This window comes from Metopolophium dirhodum, chromosome 3, assembly GCF_019925205.1.
Source record: "Metopolophium dirhodum isolate CAU chromosome 3, ASM1992520v1, whole genome shotgun sequence".
In the NCBI taxonomy this organism is placed as follows: Eukaryota; Metazoa; Arthropoda; class Insecta; order Hemiptera; family Aphididae; genus Metopolophium; species Metopolophium dirhodum.
Genome location: NC_083562.1, coordinates 35,235,206 through 35,252,567, shown reverse-complemented (window position 1 = coordinate 35,252,567; position 17,362 = coordinate 35,235,206). Strand labels below are relative to the sequence as shown.

At 28.3% G+C, this 17,362-nt stretch overlaps 1 protein-coding gene across 1 annotated transcript in view; it reads left to right on the top strand.

Annotated features, from left to right (window-relative positions):
- Window positions 1–17,362, top strand: part of LOC132940087 (muscle-specific protein 300 kDa) — a 74,877-nt gene that overhangs the window by 39,653 nt on the left and 17,862 nt on the right. Inside the window, exons 58-85 of the mRNA XM_061007501.1 lie at window positions 13–207; window positions 268–552; window positions 1,184–1,561; window positions 1,628–1,810; window positions 1,903–2,109; window positions 2,286–2,474; window positions 2,536–2,763; window positions 2,831–3,037; window positions 3,113–3,205; window positions 3,290–3,936; window positions 4,017–4,201; window positions 4,345–4,990; window positions 5,053–5,365; window positions 6,298–6,471; window positions 6,689–6,790; window positions 6,983–7,264; window positions 7,405–7,686; window positions 7,838–8,210; window positions 8,307–8,485; window positions 8,572–8,695; window positions 8,778–8,974; window positions 9,076–9,405; window positions 9,502–9,768; window positions 9,833–10,156; window positions 10,760–11,071; window positions 11,150–11,485; window positions 11,560–11,847; window positions 11,923–12,074. Of these exons, the coding sequence (XP_060863484.1) occupies window positions 13–207; window positions 268–552; window positions 1,184–1,561; window positions 1,628–1,810; window positions 1,903–2,109; window positions 2,286–2,474; window positions 2,536–2,763; window positions 2,831–3,037; window positions 3,113–3,205; window positions 3,290–3,936; window positions 4,017–4,201; window positions 4,345–4,990; window positions 5,053–5,365; window positions 6,298–6,471; window positions 6,689–6,790; window positions 6,983–7,264; window positions 7,405–7,686; window positions 7,838–8,210; window positions 8,307–8,485; window positions 8,572–8,695; window positions 8,778–8,974; window positions 9,076–9,405; window positions 9,502–9,768; window positions 9,833–10,156; window positions 10,760–11,071; window positions 11,150–11,485; window positions 11,560–11,847; window positions 11,923–12,074 (7,478 nt within the window). The remainder of the gene's footprint in view (window positions 1–12; window positions 208–267; window positions 553–1,183; window positions 1,562–1,627; window positions 1,811–1,902; window positions 2,110–2,285; window positions 2,475–2,535; window positions 2,764–2,830; window positions 3,038–3,112; window positions 3,206–3,289; window positions 3,937–4,016; window positions 4,202–4,344; window positions 4,991–5,052; window positions 5,366–6,297; window positions 6,472–6,688; window positions 6,791–6,982; window positions 7,265–7,404; window positions 7,687–7,837; window positions 8,211–8,306; window positions 8,486–8,571; window positions 8,696–8,777; window positions 8,975–9,075; window positions 9,406–9,501; window positions 9,769–9,832; window positions 10,157–10,759; window positions 11,072–11,149; window positions 11,486–11,559; window positions 11,848–11,922; window positions 12,075–17,362) is intronic.

Below are 17,362 nucleotides of genomic sequence, written 5' to 3'. Positions count from 1 at the left end.
AAAATATTTTAGGTTCAAGTGAATTTGGCGAAAGATGTTCAAAGGAAAGTAGAGACTAACCTTGAACACCATGTGCAGTATGAAAATTATTTAGAAAAAGCTAAAACATGGATAAATGATGCAAAAGAAGCAATTCGGTGTGGAAATGAAACAACAACAGCTAACACTAGTAAAGAAGTCTTGCAATCTCGTCTTGATAATATTTTGGTAAAAATCTATTATATTTTGTGCCCAGTGGAAAATATGTTAAACATTTAAAAATTATAGGAATTATTAAAATCACAAGAAGAAGGTCAATTAATTATTCATTCCACTGTAAACTCTGGTGAAAAAGTTCTGAGAAGTACTAGATCGGATGGAAAAGACCTAATAAATAATCAATTAAAAGAAATCCAAGCAGACTGGGATAGGCTTGTGAAGAAAATAGCAACATCAAAAGTACATATTGAAACAAGCCTTCTACAATGGGCTGATTATAATTCATCATACTCGCATCTAGAACAATGGATTTCAGATCGTGAAGCTAAACTTGACGAAGTTTGCGAACTTAAGGTAATCACATTATCTTAAATTAGCTTTTTATCATGGGCTTGTAGCATGGTACACTTGCTGTTCCTAACTAGCCCAGAAGACAAATTAATTAATGTAAAATAATTTTTAATAGTATATTGTTCATAAATTATATTATAGCATTGTAATATAGTAATAAAAGTGTACATAATAATAAAGGTAGCAAATTAAGTTATTATGTATTATTTGGTTTCAAAAAATTGGCCCTCTAGTAACATTGAGTTGCCCATCGCTGGTATAAATGTTATATTAAATTTTCATTAAACAAAATAATTGGTGCTGCTTGATTATCAATTATTTATCCTTCATATTTAATATAATATCAAATAATATTGTTTATATTTACCTACTAATTCTAATACTATTAGATTTAATCTTAATCTATATAAATTAAGTTTGGTTTTTAATTTTTTTCTTTAATTAGTACTCTATTAATATCTGTAAAAAAAAAACTAAATGTTCTATTATATTCATTAATAGTTTAAATTTCATTCTGAATTGTACTTACTTATCAATATCATATTACTAATTTAACAATGAAGAATAGTTACCTATATATTCTTCCTAAGAATTATACTACACACCTAATAATTACAAATGTATTTACTGTTAGGTATCAAAAGCAAAAAAAAATCAAGTTGGAATCGGATCCCTAAGTATTGGAGAACGTAAAGCAACATTACGTAGAACAAATAGTATCGTTCAAGACATAGTTTCATTTGAACCTATGATTCAAAAAGTGACACTTAAGGCTGAAGATTTGCAACAGGCTGTACCTGCAAATGAAATTACCAATAAATATCATACATTGAGTATCAAAGCAAAAGATCTATATGAAAGACAAAAAGAAACAGTTAGATTACATCAAGAATTTATAGATGCCGGAAATGATTTTGCTGCATGGCTACGGTCAGCTAAAGAACGTGTTAGTAAAATATCTGAACCAACAGGAGATAAAGAAATGTTGAGTGCGAAGTCTGTGCAATTCAAGGTACTGGCATTATAATAATGATTGTGATTATTGTTTTTACTATAAAAATGGTTTGTTATGTTATAGGTACTACAGAGTGAATTACCTACAGGACAAAACAAATTGGAGGTTGCTCTTGAAAGAGCAGAGAAAGCCTGTTCTTTTGCTGATGAAGAAGAAAAAGAAATAATTGAACAAGAAGTGGTAATGCTACAAGAAGAATTTGATATACACAACGACACTCTTCAAAAAACAAAAGCATTATTAGAGGTAAATAAAACAAATTTAACTAACCAATATTGTTAAACATTTATTGATGATTGTAAAGTTTATATATTATTAACTATTTTTTTTAACTTAAGGACGGAATATATAAATGGAATGACTTTGATGACTATTCTAAAGGCGCAACTGAATGGTTGAATAATACTGAACAACTTGTTCAATCATACAATAAACTTCAGCCAAGTTTAGAAGGAAAAAAAGAAGCATTGGAAGAATTTCAAACTCATTTGCAAACATTGTTTGATTGGCAAAAGGAATTGGATATTTTAAATGGAAAAGCACAGGTATTTCAAAAATATAAATAATTTATTTTTAATTAATTAAATTATTTGTATACCTTATGTAAGGAGGTACCTAAATAATTTTTTTTTATTAATTGTAAAACATTATTGTTAGCATATTTAATAAAAAATATTAGTTTTTATGAATAGTCTTCTTATTTTATACTGTGATTTGTTAGGTTCTATTGGAAACATGTTCTGATACACGTTTATCAAATTCAATCACTCAGATGACAACCAAATACAATACATTACTCTCTTTAGCTAAAGAAGTAATGCGACGTTTAGAATTACATTATCAAGAACACCAACAACATAATTCACTGTATCAGGAATGTCTGGATTGGCTTGAAAGAACTCGAGATAAGGTATTTTCACTAAGAAAATATTACTAGAAAATCATTAAAAAAATTAATTTTAATTTTGTAGTTAAATGAATGTGAAGAAATACCTAACAGTTTAAATGAAGTGAAGAGTAAACTTCAAAGCTTAAAAGTGATTAGGCAAACACTCGAACAAGGTCAAAATCGATTGAGATACATAATGGAATTAAAAGAAAAAGTTGTTCTAAGTACTGAACCTCAAGGTACGGTTAAAATCGAAGAAGATACAGAAAATTTAAGACAAGAATTTGACAAACTTTCTAATAAAATTCAAGTTAGTAAAACTCTATTTTACTCTATTTTAATAAGTTCTACTACTTATACAAAATATTATTTTAAAGGTTTGTAACAATAATTTGACATTGAGAGTATCACAACTTGAAGAATTAGAGAAATGTATAAAAATATTAAATGAATGCTTGGATGATATAAGCTCTAAAATCAATGGAAATGATCTTGATCAACCCTTAAATGATTTAAGTGAAAAGAAAACTGCATTTGAAAAATTGAAGTCCCTGCTTCATGAACTTAATACTCACAATGATTTAGTATGTATAAATTTAAGCAATTTAAGCGTAAAATTGTATTTAAATAAGTTTGATAATTAAAATAACAATTAACAGGTTAATCGCTTATCATCCAATATTGATAATAAGTCTTCTTCACCTCAGGAATCCATAACTTGTGTATCAAGATATAATAGTCTTATTAATATGGTAATAATAATAAATAATAATAAAAATATGAACAATCATTTATATTTCATATTGTTTTATTATTAATTATTATTTATATTATAGATAACTAATAAACTATCGGCTATGGAAAATCAAGTAGCAGAACATGAAGCTTATAGAGGTGCGTTTATAAACTTAAATGATTGGTTAAGAAAAACTCGTGTTGCAGTTCAAGGTTGTGCTGATACACATGGCGATAATAAAGTTAATGCTTCTAAGATCACACAGCTAAAAGATATTGAAGAATCTTCTCAAAGTGGTGAAGGAATGATCAAAGATGTTTTAGCACTCATTGAAACCCTGAAAAACAGTACTGGACCAGAAGGCTGTGATAAATTGAACCAAGATAAAAATCAATTGAACAGTGACTGGGACGAGCTGAAGCATTTTATTAAGGAAGTGCTATCTGCATTAAATAAATGTGCTAAGGCGTGGGATGATTTTAATATAGTATATAAGGCATTAAAAGATTGGGAAACAGATTTAACAAATAAAGTCAACACAGCTTCATTGTCTAATGAAGCATACACTCCAGATGATCTAGACCAATACAAACGTTGGCTACAAGAAATCATTAATCAAAATGTATCTATTGAAGAACTAACTGATCGGTGTGAATCTTTAATGGAATTAAGTGCATGCAATTGGGTTAGGGACGACACACTAAAAATACAATCATCATATACAACTTTATTAACTAGTACTCAAGGGTAAACTTTATTTTTTTATTTTTATGAATAACTTTTTAAAAAAATTTGTACTGATGTTTATATTTATAACTGTCTTACAGACTTGTATCAAAAGCAGAAAAGAGTTTGACTGATCATACTGAATTTATAGCGGCAAAAGAAAAAGTTGAAGAATGGTTAAATCGTGCTCATGGTACAGTTCAAGATTGCATTGGTGAAGGTGATTTAGATTGGGTAAAAGACAAACTACAAACAGTAAATCTGGTTTCTTCTAGAATAACAGAAGGTACTATTGAATTATTTATGACAAAAATGTAATTTTGTGAATATATATTATGATATTAAATTTTCATTTTGCCGTGTAAACAATAATAATAATACTGTTATCAAACAAAAGCTCTTAGCTTAAATTGCATATTTAAATTTTAGGTCAATATTTAATGAATGGTATGCAGGAAGTTTTCACCAAAGCATTGAATAACACATTAGCAGCAGAAAGAAATGCTTTGGTTAATTCTATGGAAGAACTAAGTAACAGTTGGAACAGTTTAAATATTGATTTAAATTCTGTTATTGCACATTTGAAATCTCTCCAAGCGCGCTGGGAAGAAAACAACGAAGCAAAAGATAATCTTGAGAAATGGCTAAGTTCTTTAGAATCTAAAACAACTAAAAAGCATGATTTTAGAGCAGATGTTGGAGAAATGAAAACGATTCTCGAAAGATTAAATAATACAATAAATGAGATTGATGAAAAAGAAACCGATTTCAACCATGTTATCACTGAAACCGAAGAACTCTCAAAGTTCTGTAAAAATAATAATCTAAATTCTGATATTAAACAGTTAAAAACAAGGAAAAATATTCTTAAAGAAAAAACATTGAAACGTATAGATAGTCTAGAAAGTGAAATATCACAACATTCCAATTATTTACAAGCACTTCAAGAATCTGAAAAATGGTTATTACAAATATCATTCCAGTTGATGGCTCATAACTCGTTGTATATCACCAATAGACAACAGACACAAGAGCAAATAAGTCACCACCAAGTCTTACTTAATGAAATTATTCAGTAATATATTGTAATTGAAAATATAAAGGATAATTTTATTTAAAATTTTTGTCTGTTCCTAGGTACCAAGAAGTATTAGATGATTTAAAATCGAAGGGGAAAACTCAAATACAACGTTATGTTACATCTACACCATCAATTCAGACTATAGTTGAACAACAATTGAATAATATTCAAGATAGTTATAATTCTTTGTTTAACACAGCCCAGCAAATAAAAGCTAGACTCGAAGAGTCTCTATTAAAATTCAAACAATATGAAGATATGTTGGAAAGCATTTGGTCCAATTTGGATGATTACCAACCATTTATGAATAAAACCATAGATGATACTTGGACACTTTCAGAAGCTAAAGAGCAATTAATAATTTACCGGGTAAGAATAAATTGTTATACATTTTTTTTTGGTAAGTCAGGCAACAATTAATGTTACCTATGCTTAAACAGCTAACAATAAAATCAAGATAAATAACTTTTTACTCCATATATTAAATAAGCATTTTTATAAACTAATAACATTCATTTAGGTGCCTAGATACCTAATTATTATCATTTTATCTATAAATAATAATATAGTCAATCAAAATATCGTAGTATTTGTTGACTGTGGTAAAAAGTTTATGTTTTATAAATTTATAATGATGTTTCAACTCTATATTCTCAATATTTGAAAACTACTATAAAAGGTACAAAAATACACAGATATTTATTTATGAAACAAATATGATAATAACTTAGCTAAAAATATTGATTTTTTTAACATCTTAATTTTTGAGGAAATTTAAATTAAAAGTATATACATGTTTTTTCACAAATGTATACTTTTATCCGATCCCTCAAAAGAAAAGACTGTATATCAGGCATAGCTAAAAATCTTGGTGGATGCTTGTGCAAATAAAATTCTGAAGATGTACTCTACCTGACATTTTGATATTTGAAATCACTAGGGGACTGAGAACTTCTAGTACTTGTAAACCTGGAAATATGTATGTACATATGCACTAAAAAAACAACAAATATGCACTTAAAATATGTTCTAAAAAAATTTTATAATATGTCTTGGTACTTAAATTATACAATTAATATAAAAACAAAAATATAAAAAGATAGTTTGATTATTTACTTTATAAAAACTTGAAAAATTACTAATTAGCAATTAACACTACCTGCTACATGCGTTGCAATGTTATCGACCAAAATTTGAATAAAATAAATTGTGAACATATCAATGATATTACATAAGAGTAAAAATTCTCTAACATTATAATTTTATGACATTTTTTTAACTCATATTATTTAATATTTTAGGATCTCCTGAATAAGTTACAAGGGGAAAAAACTAGGTTGGCTTTAGCTGTACAGGCTTGTGAAGCTGCAGTAGCGAGTATTTCTAGGCCTAGCAGTCCTGTGGAGTCAAGCAACTCTATGATTCCCGAACAAGAAATTTCCATTCGTTTACGCTTGGAAGAAAATCTTGATCAGGTAATCCACTTTGCATAATACAATACACTTTTATAATAATCGGAATGTATTGTTTTGATTTATTATTAAATATTTTTAATAATTTTATTTTATTTAATTAACGTATATTATAAATAAAACAAATGATTAGTTGTGTGTTAGTAAATACTAATGTTTGTAGTTTTTGATTTCATTTAACAAAGTAGTGTTGTTTTTACATGTTGTTTATGCTACGTAGAAAAGCAAACTGACACCAAAACCATCTACAACACTGTTATCAATGCTTGAACACTTAGAAGACACAGGCATACCTAAACTTTTAATTCCATTTACTGATTATGTATGTAGTAATGTTTTTATATTAATTGTTAATAGTTTGTGTATATGTGTGTTCTTAATATGTACCTATTCTTTACAATATTGTGTGTTCATACAATAGGTGCATGTTAATATTGATTCAATAGCATAACATAAATTATTACAAGAGTTTTTTTTTTATGAATTTGATTATAATAGTAAGTTTTATTTGTAGGTACAAAACTTTGTTGATGAATTGATCAATATGATATCAGTTTTGGAAAATAAACACAACCAGCGAGCAATCATTTATGAATGGATTAAAGAAGAAATGGTTATTTTGAACAAAATGAAGGAAAAACCAACTAGGATTAACATAGATGCAACTGCTCAAGAAATAACCAATTTAAATGAAACATTACAAAATGTTAACGATAAAAAATTGGAAATAGCTGAATTAGTATCAGATGATACATCAGATAAACTTGTTACTGATATAGAAAATTTGACAGATATGGTAAATTTAGTACCTAATTACCTATATTAAACAAACTATTTAAAAGTTACATTCAAATTTAAATGTGTTAAGCTATAAATAGTATTTAAAATTTAATGAATATTATTAATTAAATAATATTTGTTTTCTATTTATTATAGATAAATGAAATACTTCTGAAAAAACAATCTGATCAAAACTCATTGTTAGTATATAAAAACAGCGAAACAGATTTACAAAATTGGTTTGATAATTTATCCAAATGTATTGAGTCCTTAGAAAAAGGCAGTGGAAATACTTGTCAACACAAACTAGAACTGTTTAATAATATCAAAGAAGATTATATTAATAATGGAGAAAAACTTATTAATAATTTAAGGTTGAACTGTCAAAGCTTAAAAGAAGTAGTCAGTATTTCAGATGCTCAGTTACTTGATGATCAGGTATATTTGTCATATTTTGTTATATTATCATGTGTATAATAATACATAGGTATATAAATTATTGATTACCTATTTATTATATTATATGAACATTTGTAAGTTGTAACTACAGAAACTTTTAAAAAAATTATATAATTTAATTTTGTCATAGATGAAATCAGCTGATCGGCGTTATAGAGACTTTTGGACAAGAATGGAAAGAAAATATGAAATCTTAGAAAATTCCCAAAAAAATTTACTATACGCCAGATCACAAATAGAAGAAATCAATAGTTGGATAGATACAAAATCACAACTGTTGGATGAAAACAATATAGTTAGTTATGATAGTAACAGTGTTGAAAAGAAGTTAATTGAACTAAAAAATATTAATAAAGAAGCAGAGACAAAACACATTTTCTTAACTGATTCACTTACAGTTAAACTCAATGCTATAGAACTTGAGTCAGAGCCTATAGAGTTCAATGACCTTGAAGAAAAGTTATACAAGCCTACAATCAATAAATTGGACAATTTTAAAACAAGTAAGCCAAATAGGTTCTTTGCATTTTTAAATCAACCTAACCTAATTTTTACAACAACTAATTGAAAAATCATAAAATACTTACTGTATGTTCTAGAAATAAATGAAAATCTATTAAAAATTAAGAACATGCATGAAGCCAGTCAAAAGTTTGAAAATTCACTCAATCAGTGTAATGTATGGTTAGATCGCAGTGAAAAAGATCTCTCACCAGATAAACATAAACTTGAACCTTTAGAATTTATTATAGCTGAGAAAAATGTTGAGAAAATATTGGTAAAATATACCTATTTATTAATTTAATAATATATAATGATCAATGATGGATAAACTTATTTAATTAAAATGAATGTTGTTAATAGAATTTAAAAACAGACATTCAATGTTTTAAAGATGGAAAATTATCGGACTTAGAAAAAAATAGTCAAGTGTTATCTGCTTTTTGTGATAAAGACAATATTTCAGTAATACAATCAGTCTTAAATGGTAAATTATTTTTGTTAAATGAAGTACAACCGATGTATTTATTCTATTAACTTAACTTAATAAATGTATGTTGTTTTTTTAGAAGTTCTCAATAAGACTAAACTAATTGACAAAATGAGTGATTTTGCTGAAGAAAAATCAAAATCTGTTTTAGAAAACAGGAAAAATGTGGAAAATAATGTTAATTTATGTCAGCAATGGTTTAGTGAAGTAGAAGTGATCATGTCTGCTGATGTTCGTTTACCAAGCTTAAATATTGTAGAAGATCAGCTGCAAAAGGTAAATAATTTATTTTAATTTTAAAATTCATGATTAAGTATTATTATTTTTAACACGTCATTAATTAAATAAATAAAAAATATTAAATATTTTTATTACAGTATGATGATCTTAATAATCGCAGTTCTGAAATTGATAATACTATTAAACAAATTAAAACAATTAGTGAACAAATGGTACTAAGTGAATCGGATACATTAAAGATTAGCGATCAGATTTTATCATTAGAAAACAGTCAAAAAAGAACAAAAGCTATGATCAAAGATAGAATTGAAATGATTGGACAATATCTAGAAAAAATGAAAAATATTTCAAAACTCGTTGACGAAAGTAAGAAAATGATTCAAAAAGTTCAGTCAAACTTGCAAGAGCTTGATCGTCCAGTGGGAAGTACTGTGGATGATGTCAAAGACATGATAAAGTCATATGAAGTAAGTCAACTATAAATATTTAGAATTTGTACCTATACGGCAATACAAATATATTTGTATAAAATGATAATTATTTATGATATTCCTTGTTTGCAGACATTGTTAAAAGAATTAAAAGAATGGAATGATAAATTAAGTGATAATGATAATGAATCACTTAACGAAATTGTTAAGCAGCAAGAAGAACTGATCAATACTATTGAAAAACAATTATCAAAACTTGGACAATTGTTGCACCTTCATGAGCAGTTTATGACATTGATTGCTGATATTGTCATGTTTCTTACAAAATATTCTAGTGTTGTCAATGAGATTGGAAAATCTGGAAACACTATTCAAAACAAAATCAAGCAGTTTGATGAGGTTTTATATTTTTCTTAAATACTTACAATACATTTTACATTGATTATTATTTAATACATTAAAGGTTACGGTTAAAATTCAAGAGTGTGAAGCAACTCTCTTGCTGGCAACAGATAAAGGTGAAAGAATTGCAGAAGTAGGTTCTGCATTCGATCATAACAACATAACTCAGCAGTTGCAATCATTAAAACAACAGTTGCTTACTTTGAGAAAAGCTGTCGAAAAAGAAAGACAAAAACTTGAAGCTACAGCAGCAGAACACATTAAACTTGCTGCGGATTTAGAACAAGTTTTAGATTGGATACGTGAAAATGAGGCTCTCATTAAATCCAGACCGCTGCTTGAAATTAATATCAATAGTGTTGAAATGGATTTAAAGGCACATGAGGTAATATTATTTTAAATAATTTAAATAAATTTAAATACACATTCTGAAACTAGGATAGGACCATAACATTAGTTCAAAAGTATTTAATAGAATAGGTACTGGTGTTTGAATAAAATCTATTTTCATGATGCGTTGTACAATAACTAGGTAAAACTCATTTTAGTGACACCAATTCAACCAAATCATAGTACCTACCTATAATTTATGAATAATATGGAAAGTTTCTAGATTCATAAAAAAAATATTTGGAATTTATCCTATTGGCTATAACAGATACCTACCAAATATATTATAACAAAATATATACTTATTTAAAAAAAAAAAAAAAATAGGTAATAGTTAATAGAAATCAATTGTTCATAAAAATATGTTAATACACATGCCCTTTGTATGTAGTTAAATTTAAATAGTATTATATATTAATGTTACATTACATGTACAAACTTATGCCTAAGTACCTACTAAAATAATATATGCATTATACTTGAAAGCAAACTTAGTTTATGAATACTTTTCATACATTTATTATTAATAACCTATTATAGTATGACACTATATAATATAATATACAATTTTAAATGTAATGTTTTTTTTTCTATTAAGGAATTAAAAATAAAAGTTGACGAGCATTTGTCTCGATTGAAGACGATACATTCAACTGCCCAAAACGAAAATATTGAAGACAGTACAATGCTTGAATGTTTGAGTGAAGCTAGCTCATTTTTGAATACTATACCAAAAGAATTACAAGACAGACAAACATATTTAAATATAAATAAAGACTACCGTCTAGACTACGAACAGTTAAAGGACAAATTTATACTGTGGATTAACGAAGCTAAACAAAAATTAGCATCCGTCGAAGAAGACAAAAATGATTATGCAAATATGGTTTCAAATATGGAGCATTTAAAAGTATGTACAGTGCAAGATGTACATTGTATAATAATATATGTTGAATTGATCCGTTTATTCAATTTTTATTTTTTTCAGGCATTCTTCAGTGATCAAACGGTTCATGATTTAGTCACTAAGAAAATCAAGCATTCCATAGATAAAATCAGACCGTCCTTAACTTCTCAGCAAAACGATGTTCTGACGGCAGAACAACGGGGTTTCAATAAAGACCTCAACGACGTAATGAATTCGGCTAAAGCCATTCAGAAAAAAATGGACGACGAATTTGGTATTTTTAAAGAATATAGAAATGTTGTCGACAAAGTATCATCGATTTTAGACCGCTGTAAATACAAGGAAGATCCTATTCAGAACTTAGCTGGTTTATACTTCAATGTTGAAAAAATTACATTAGTGCAAAACGATTTACTTGTAAGTAATGTATATTTTTAAGTTGTTTTGTAATCAAAATTATTAATATCGGTACCTGATGTTTGTATTTTTAGCGTCAACAAAACGAACTGGATTCATTACTGACTAAATCAAAACTGATTGTCGGCAACGATGAAATCCAATCTAATACCGATTCGCTTGTGAAACAGTGGTCTGAACTAGAAAAACAAATGTCATCTCGAATAATGTTAGTGACCGAAGTGGGTGATAAATGGAAAAATATCGAAAACGAGTATAGGAAAATTGAAACCGAATTTACTCGCATTAAAGATGCTTTAACGAGCGTCGATCGAGTGATTAGATCGAAAGATCAAATAGTGGAGTCTATAGCTACACTCCGCGTAAGCCTTGTCTATGTCACCTATTTTAAATTTTTCTAGTTGCATATTAACATTGGGGGTGGTTTTGTTTTCTAGAAACTTAAAGACAACTTGGATATTTGTGGTGATCAACTCAATAATACTAAGCCGGTCGGTGAGAGTGTTCTCAACTTTTTAATTTCCGAATCCCATCCCGCATCCACTATTTTGAAAGATGACATTAAATCGCATGACGAAAAACATGAATCGTAAGTTAAATTATTTTGCTCTACTGATTAAACTACAGTAGGTACCTACAGACGGTAATTTATAAACAAATAAATAAATAAAATCATTTTTAAACTTTAAATACCTATAAGTAGTATACAATATTATGTTATCTATTCTTACTGAATATCAAGTAAAATGAAAAATTATATTATACCCAGTAGCGTTTCTAGGAATTTTCCAGGAGGGGTGTGGGGGGGGTATACAATTTTTAATAGACATTCAGTATACACATATTATATTCATATTATTACATAGGTACATGTTGTATTGTGTACAAATTTTGGTCTCGGGGGGGGGGGGGATATGTCCACCATATCCCTCCTGTAGATACGCCACTGATTATAACTACTGAATATTATAATAGATATTTTGATGTAATTACCTATTAGCTATAATATAATATAAAAAAAAAATATGTTCATTACATTTAGTATTATAATTTAAAACTCCCTTGCAGGAAAATAATTAACAATTTTAAATTGTCATTAAACAGTTTATTAGCGAATGCCGTTTTTAATGCATTAATTATAATGCAAACGTATTTAAGGTCATCCGACCAACTCACAAGTTATGTTGAAAATATAATTTATACAATTTAAGTACAAGGGCGTAATCGTATCATTCATAGTAATGCATGTATTGTATTACCTATATTGACATAATCTTGGCTCATAAAAACATCTTTGTTTATAGAACGTTCATGTGCAACAAATAAGGATTTTAAGCAAAAGAAAGTTTCGTTTTGATAAAAACTTATTTTTGTCTTATTATTTATGTGATTAATTTGATTCAATTTATGGCGTTGAATGTAGGATACCTACGTAATCATTTTTAATCGAAAATAAAGTTCAGTATGAGAACTTATATACACGCCCCTTACACCAATACCTATTTTCAATGTTTACCGATGATTAAATGATTAATTAATAAGTTTGTAGTTTAAGAAATATCATATCTATAAGATGTTCCTCACTAAAAATTATTATTTATTATTTTTTTTTTTTTATTGATCGTGAAGCCCGGCAACTATGGCCATTAGCTGTTTGTTTTTTTGTTTGTAGGGGAGGGAACTGTAGGTGTAACACGTGTGTGTAGTTCTGGCAGATTTTTTAGTGGGCACCAGTGGGTATCTGCCATGCCCGGGTGGGGGATGGCGGAACTTATCACCGGACACCGTGACTTGCCCGAAGAAAAATGCCGCCCATGAACCGAAGTTTGAGCCAGCGTCGGTGTGCGTCACAACCGACGCCTTAGTCCGCTCGGCCACTCCGTCCCCCAATATTATTTATTAGTTTCATTGTTGAATGCATTCCTTAAATATTCAGAGCTATCAATCACACGTTAGGTTATTTTAAATTAAAAAAAAATTGAACACATTTTTCCGCTATACAGTATGCAAGGCGCATATTTTAATATTTTTTTAAATTAACTTTTTATTTATTTCTGGGTAATAGGTCAATCGTCAATGTTACTTATTTGAACAGTAAAATTGTTAATTGACCCAGGTGTTGTGTTCTATAATTTTTAACGATATAAATATATTATAATATTCAAAACCGCAACAATTATAGCTACTTTTTATTTCATATCCAGGTACCATAAAATATAAAAATAACTTGTTATATTACATTGACGGAGCTAGCCAATGTTTCAGTGGATAAGGGATTATTGTTGGCTAACATAACATTATTTTGTTTTTATTATAAAAGCTTTAGTACTATTCAAGTTATTATATTATATAATGAGTAATGACAAAAAAATAATGAAAATGCATAGGTAATGGGTAGTGACGCGGATACCTATGAATTAAAAAGTCCTAAAGTGGTTTATTTAAAAAATATATCATTTATTTGATCCAAGCTTATTGAGAAAAAACTCGTAACGCTAAGGCAGTGACTTGTACATGCGCATGCGGGAACGCCCCGCTATTTCTTTTACAGTTTTACATAGTCACACACACTAATGATCACTTACTACTCACACATTTAAAAGACCTGCCATCTGCATGCATGCAATTTGAAAATTACTTAATTCGAAGTTTGAACTCCTTAAAAAACTGGGGGCCACCAGTTCCAAATACAGGTATGTAGGTACACTACGTAACTATACAAGATATAATACGCATACCTAGGTACCCGTCATAATAATATTATGAAGAGTTCAACAGTGGACATAGTTATTATGACCATTGAAAATAGGTACATTCATTAAAACTTTGAAGCAAACAATTTATAGTCGTAACGTATTATTTTCATTATTTTTATTTATTTTTATTCATTTAATTTTATGAAATACTTAATACGCAATATATTTTTACTCCGCAATGATGAGTCTAAATATTGTAGGTATGTGTAGTGTGTTAGCCTAGTATAGTCTATAATATGATATAATATGACTCATTCAGCAGAACAAACCGCATGCTTTCAAAAAAAAATTCTAACTCATTGGCACGCTGCCAGATAATTAATGTATTAGATCATCTAATTGATTATGTCATACTCCTCAAAGACAAAGTATTACAGCTAGGTATTATAATTTCATATTGAAATAATAACACATTGAAGGTTTTATGAACTAACACATTCTGTTTTAAGAAAGTGTTTATTTTAATTTTTAAGTTTGATTTGATATGGAAACATTTTGATTCTTAATGTTTTTTTTATTATATTTTTGCGAATGTAGTAGATTTTTTAAAACTGCAGTTTTTAGTCTTGTAGAATCTCTTAGCAGTTAGCAGACACAACTTAAAAGATCCAAAAATAAAAATTAACATTGCATAACATTAAAATACAACCATAGTAGATTCTTATTATGTTGAACGTCGATATCTTGAATATTTGTGTTCTCAAACTTTTTGATACATTATATATTTATCACTATTTCTGTTCCCCATGTGCTTTGACATAACGAGCGTTTAATGTATAGCATTATACATTTAAGGGGCCTGCACGTGACCTGTTTTTTTGCTCAAAAACATGCCTTACAGGAAAAACTCTCACGTCTCGTAGAGTGATCTGATTTTGATAATTTTTTTTTTTATTTGAAAGAGAAACACTTCTTACAGGGCGCACTGGACTTGAATTTTCAAAATTCTATTTATAAACCATATAATACGATTTTGAATATGACCAATTTTCACAAGATTTTGTTATTTTTATTAAATTGTTATTATTGTTTTAAGCAACGAAATTAAAAATCTAAGTCCAATGCGCCCTGTAGAAAATTATCCCCTTTTCAAAAAAAAAAAATTAATCAAATCAGACCTCTCTATGATGCATGAGAGTTTTTCCTGTAAAGCGTATTTTGAGCAAAAAATCACTCATTTTATTTTTGGTCGGCGGTGTCGTTGACATGTGCGCACACGCAGATAGCCCGGTACCCGCATACAATCACAATCACACTGATCATCATTGACGACTAACACAAATGACATGGACAGCGGCAACGAAATTGCATATTGCCTAAATATTGCCCCTTATTAAAGACACCCGACCAGGCCCCAGGGGATTGAATGCGGTGATTTAATAAGGGGTCGCGTATAGGCAATTCGATGTCTTATACTCTTTACGCAGTGTGGTTGTGTGCGAAGTAAATGATCATTAGTGTGCGTAGATACGTTCGGAATCCGCCATGTGCCACTCTCGCACGCACACGCACGTCATGTCAATAAATCGAGAAAAACGAAATATATTCTTCTATGCATCACCTATAAAAACTACAAAAAGCGGTAGTAAATTAAACATATTTCCTGAAGTTTGATTGTAATTTCGAAAAAGGGTAGAATTCGTAAGCTCCTAGACTATGCTTTGTAGTAACCATTTTCTTGATATAAAACCCAAAAAGCCCAAAATAAATACAAATGGAATGTAATTATTTCATGAGATTTTTTAAAAAAATATCCAAATTTTATGGTCCCTTAAAATTGAAAATTGAAAATCGACTTCCTAGAAAACCTAGTTATTTTGCCAAAGAATTTATACATATATTAAAAATTAAAATTGGATATTCAGAATTATGTGTAATATACCACCGCTTATTGGTCTAAAACGTACGAAAAATACGTATGATGCGATCCTCTTAAAGAAAAATAGGAATACCTATCAACACGTGTAATCGCACATGATGTATTAATATATTATTATGTAATACGTTACAGTATCACTAAACTACACTGTCGTGGGTGAGAACGTTTTTCATTAGCTTTTATTTCACAAATAGTACCACCTATGTTCTTTTTTCTCCATCATACATACTGTTTGTTGTATAGGTAAAACCGAGTTGAATTTGTCAACAACTTTACTTGACACTGAATTTTTCCTTTTCTAAATTTTAATGTTTACTTCTACATATTTGGCCGAGAAATATTATACTATTTTTTTTAAAAATAAGGACAAATTTACAATACCTAAGTAAAAATTACTACTACCAATAATAATAATACACATAATAATTGTATGATATTGTATAAAACACTGGAATAAGTTGAATAATAAATGGGTACATTTGACGCATACAATTTGTCACTAAAAGCTGTCTTTAAGAAATATGTACTTTCTTGTATGTAAAATGATCATAATATTCTTTCACATTATAGTGAAGTATCGATAACTCGATAACCTCGATAACTCGATTCTTTTCTTGCCCTTTAAAGTGTGTCTAATTTATCTATGTTTGAGGTATATAACTTTAAAAATACACAAATTGAATTTATTATTATTCACCTTGAGATTCAAGATATCAAGACTCAACTGCATTTAATACAGAATTTAATTTTTTTCCTAGAAAATTTAATTATTACTTATTTTTAAATGTTTTAATGCATATTGATGTACATTATAATATTTACATTATATGTATTTCTTGGTCTCAGAACGAACCGGAACTCATCAAATAAATGCGCTGTTCAGGTTCACCATACTTATAAATTGGAGTTCAGTTTTGGAAACAATTTAAGTTTAAAGTACATATTTAATTGACCAATAAATAATTCCGTGAAATTCAACTCCTCTGCGCAGCTTTACTTTTATCTTAACAGCTTATACTGTCGTACTGATAAGTGAGGGCTCAACATTTAAAATATTTGTCCTTTGTCAATATGTATGTACAATACCTACATAATTATTAGTACTTATAACCTACTCCGTACTCCCTAGATTGTGATAACATGGTTGAAATTTAGTTAGTAGTATCATAGTTCATAGTAAGAAAATATAGAGAACAATATATTTTTATCCGTTGTTTTCTCAAAGTTTTTTTTCTAATTTGG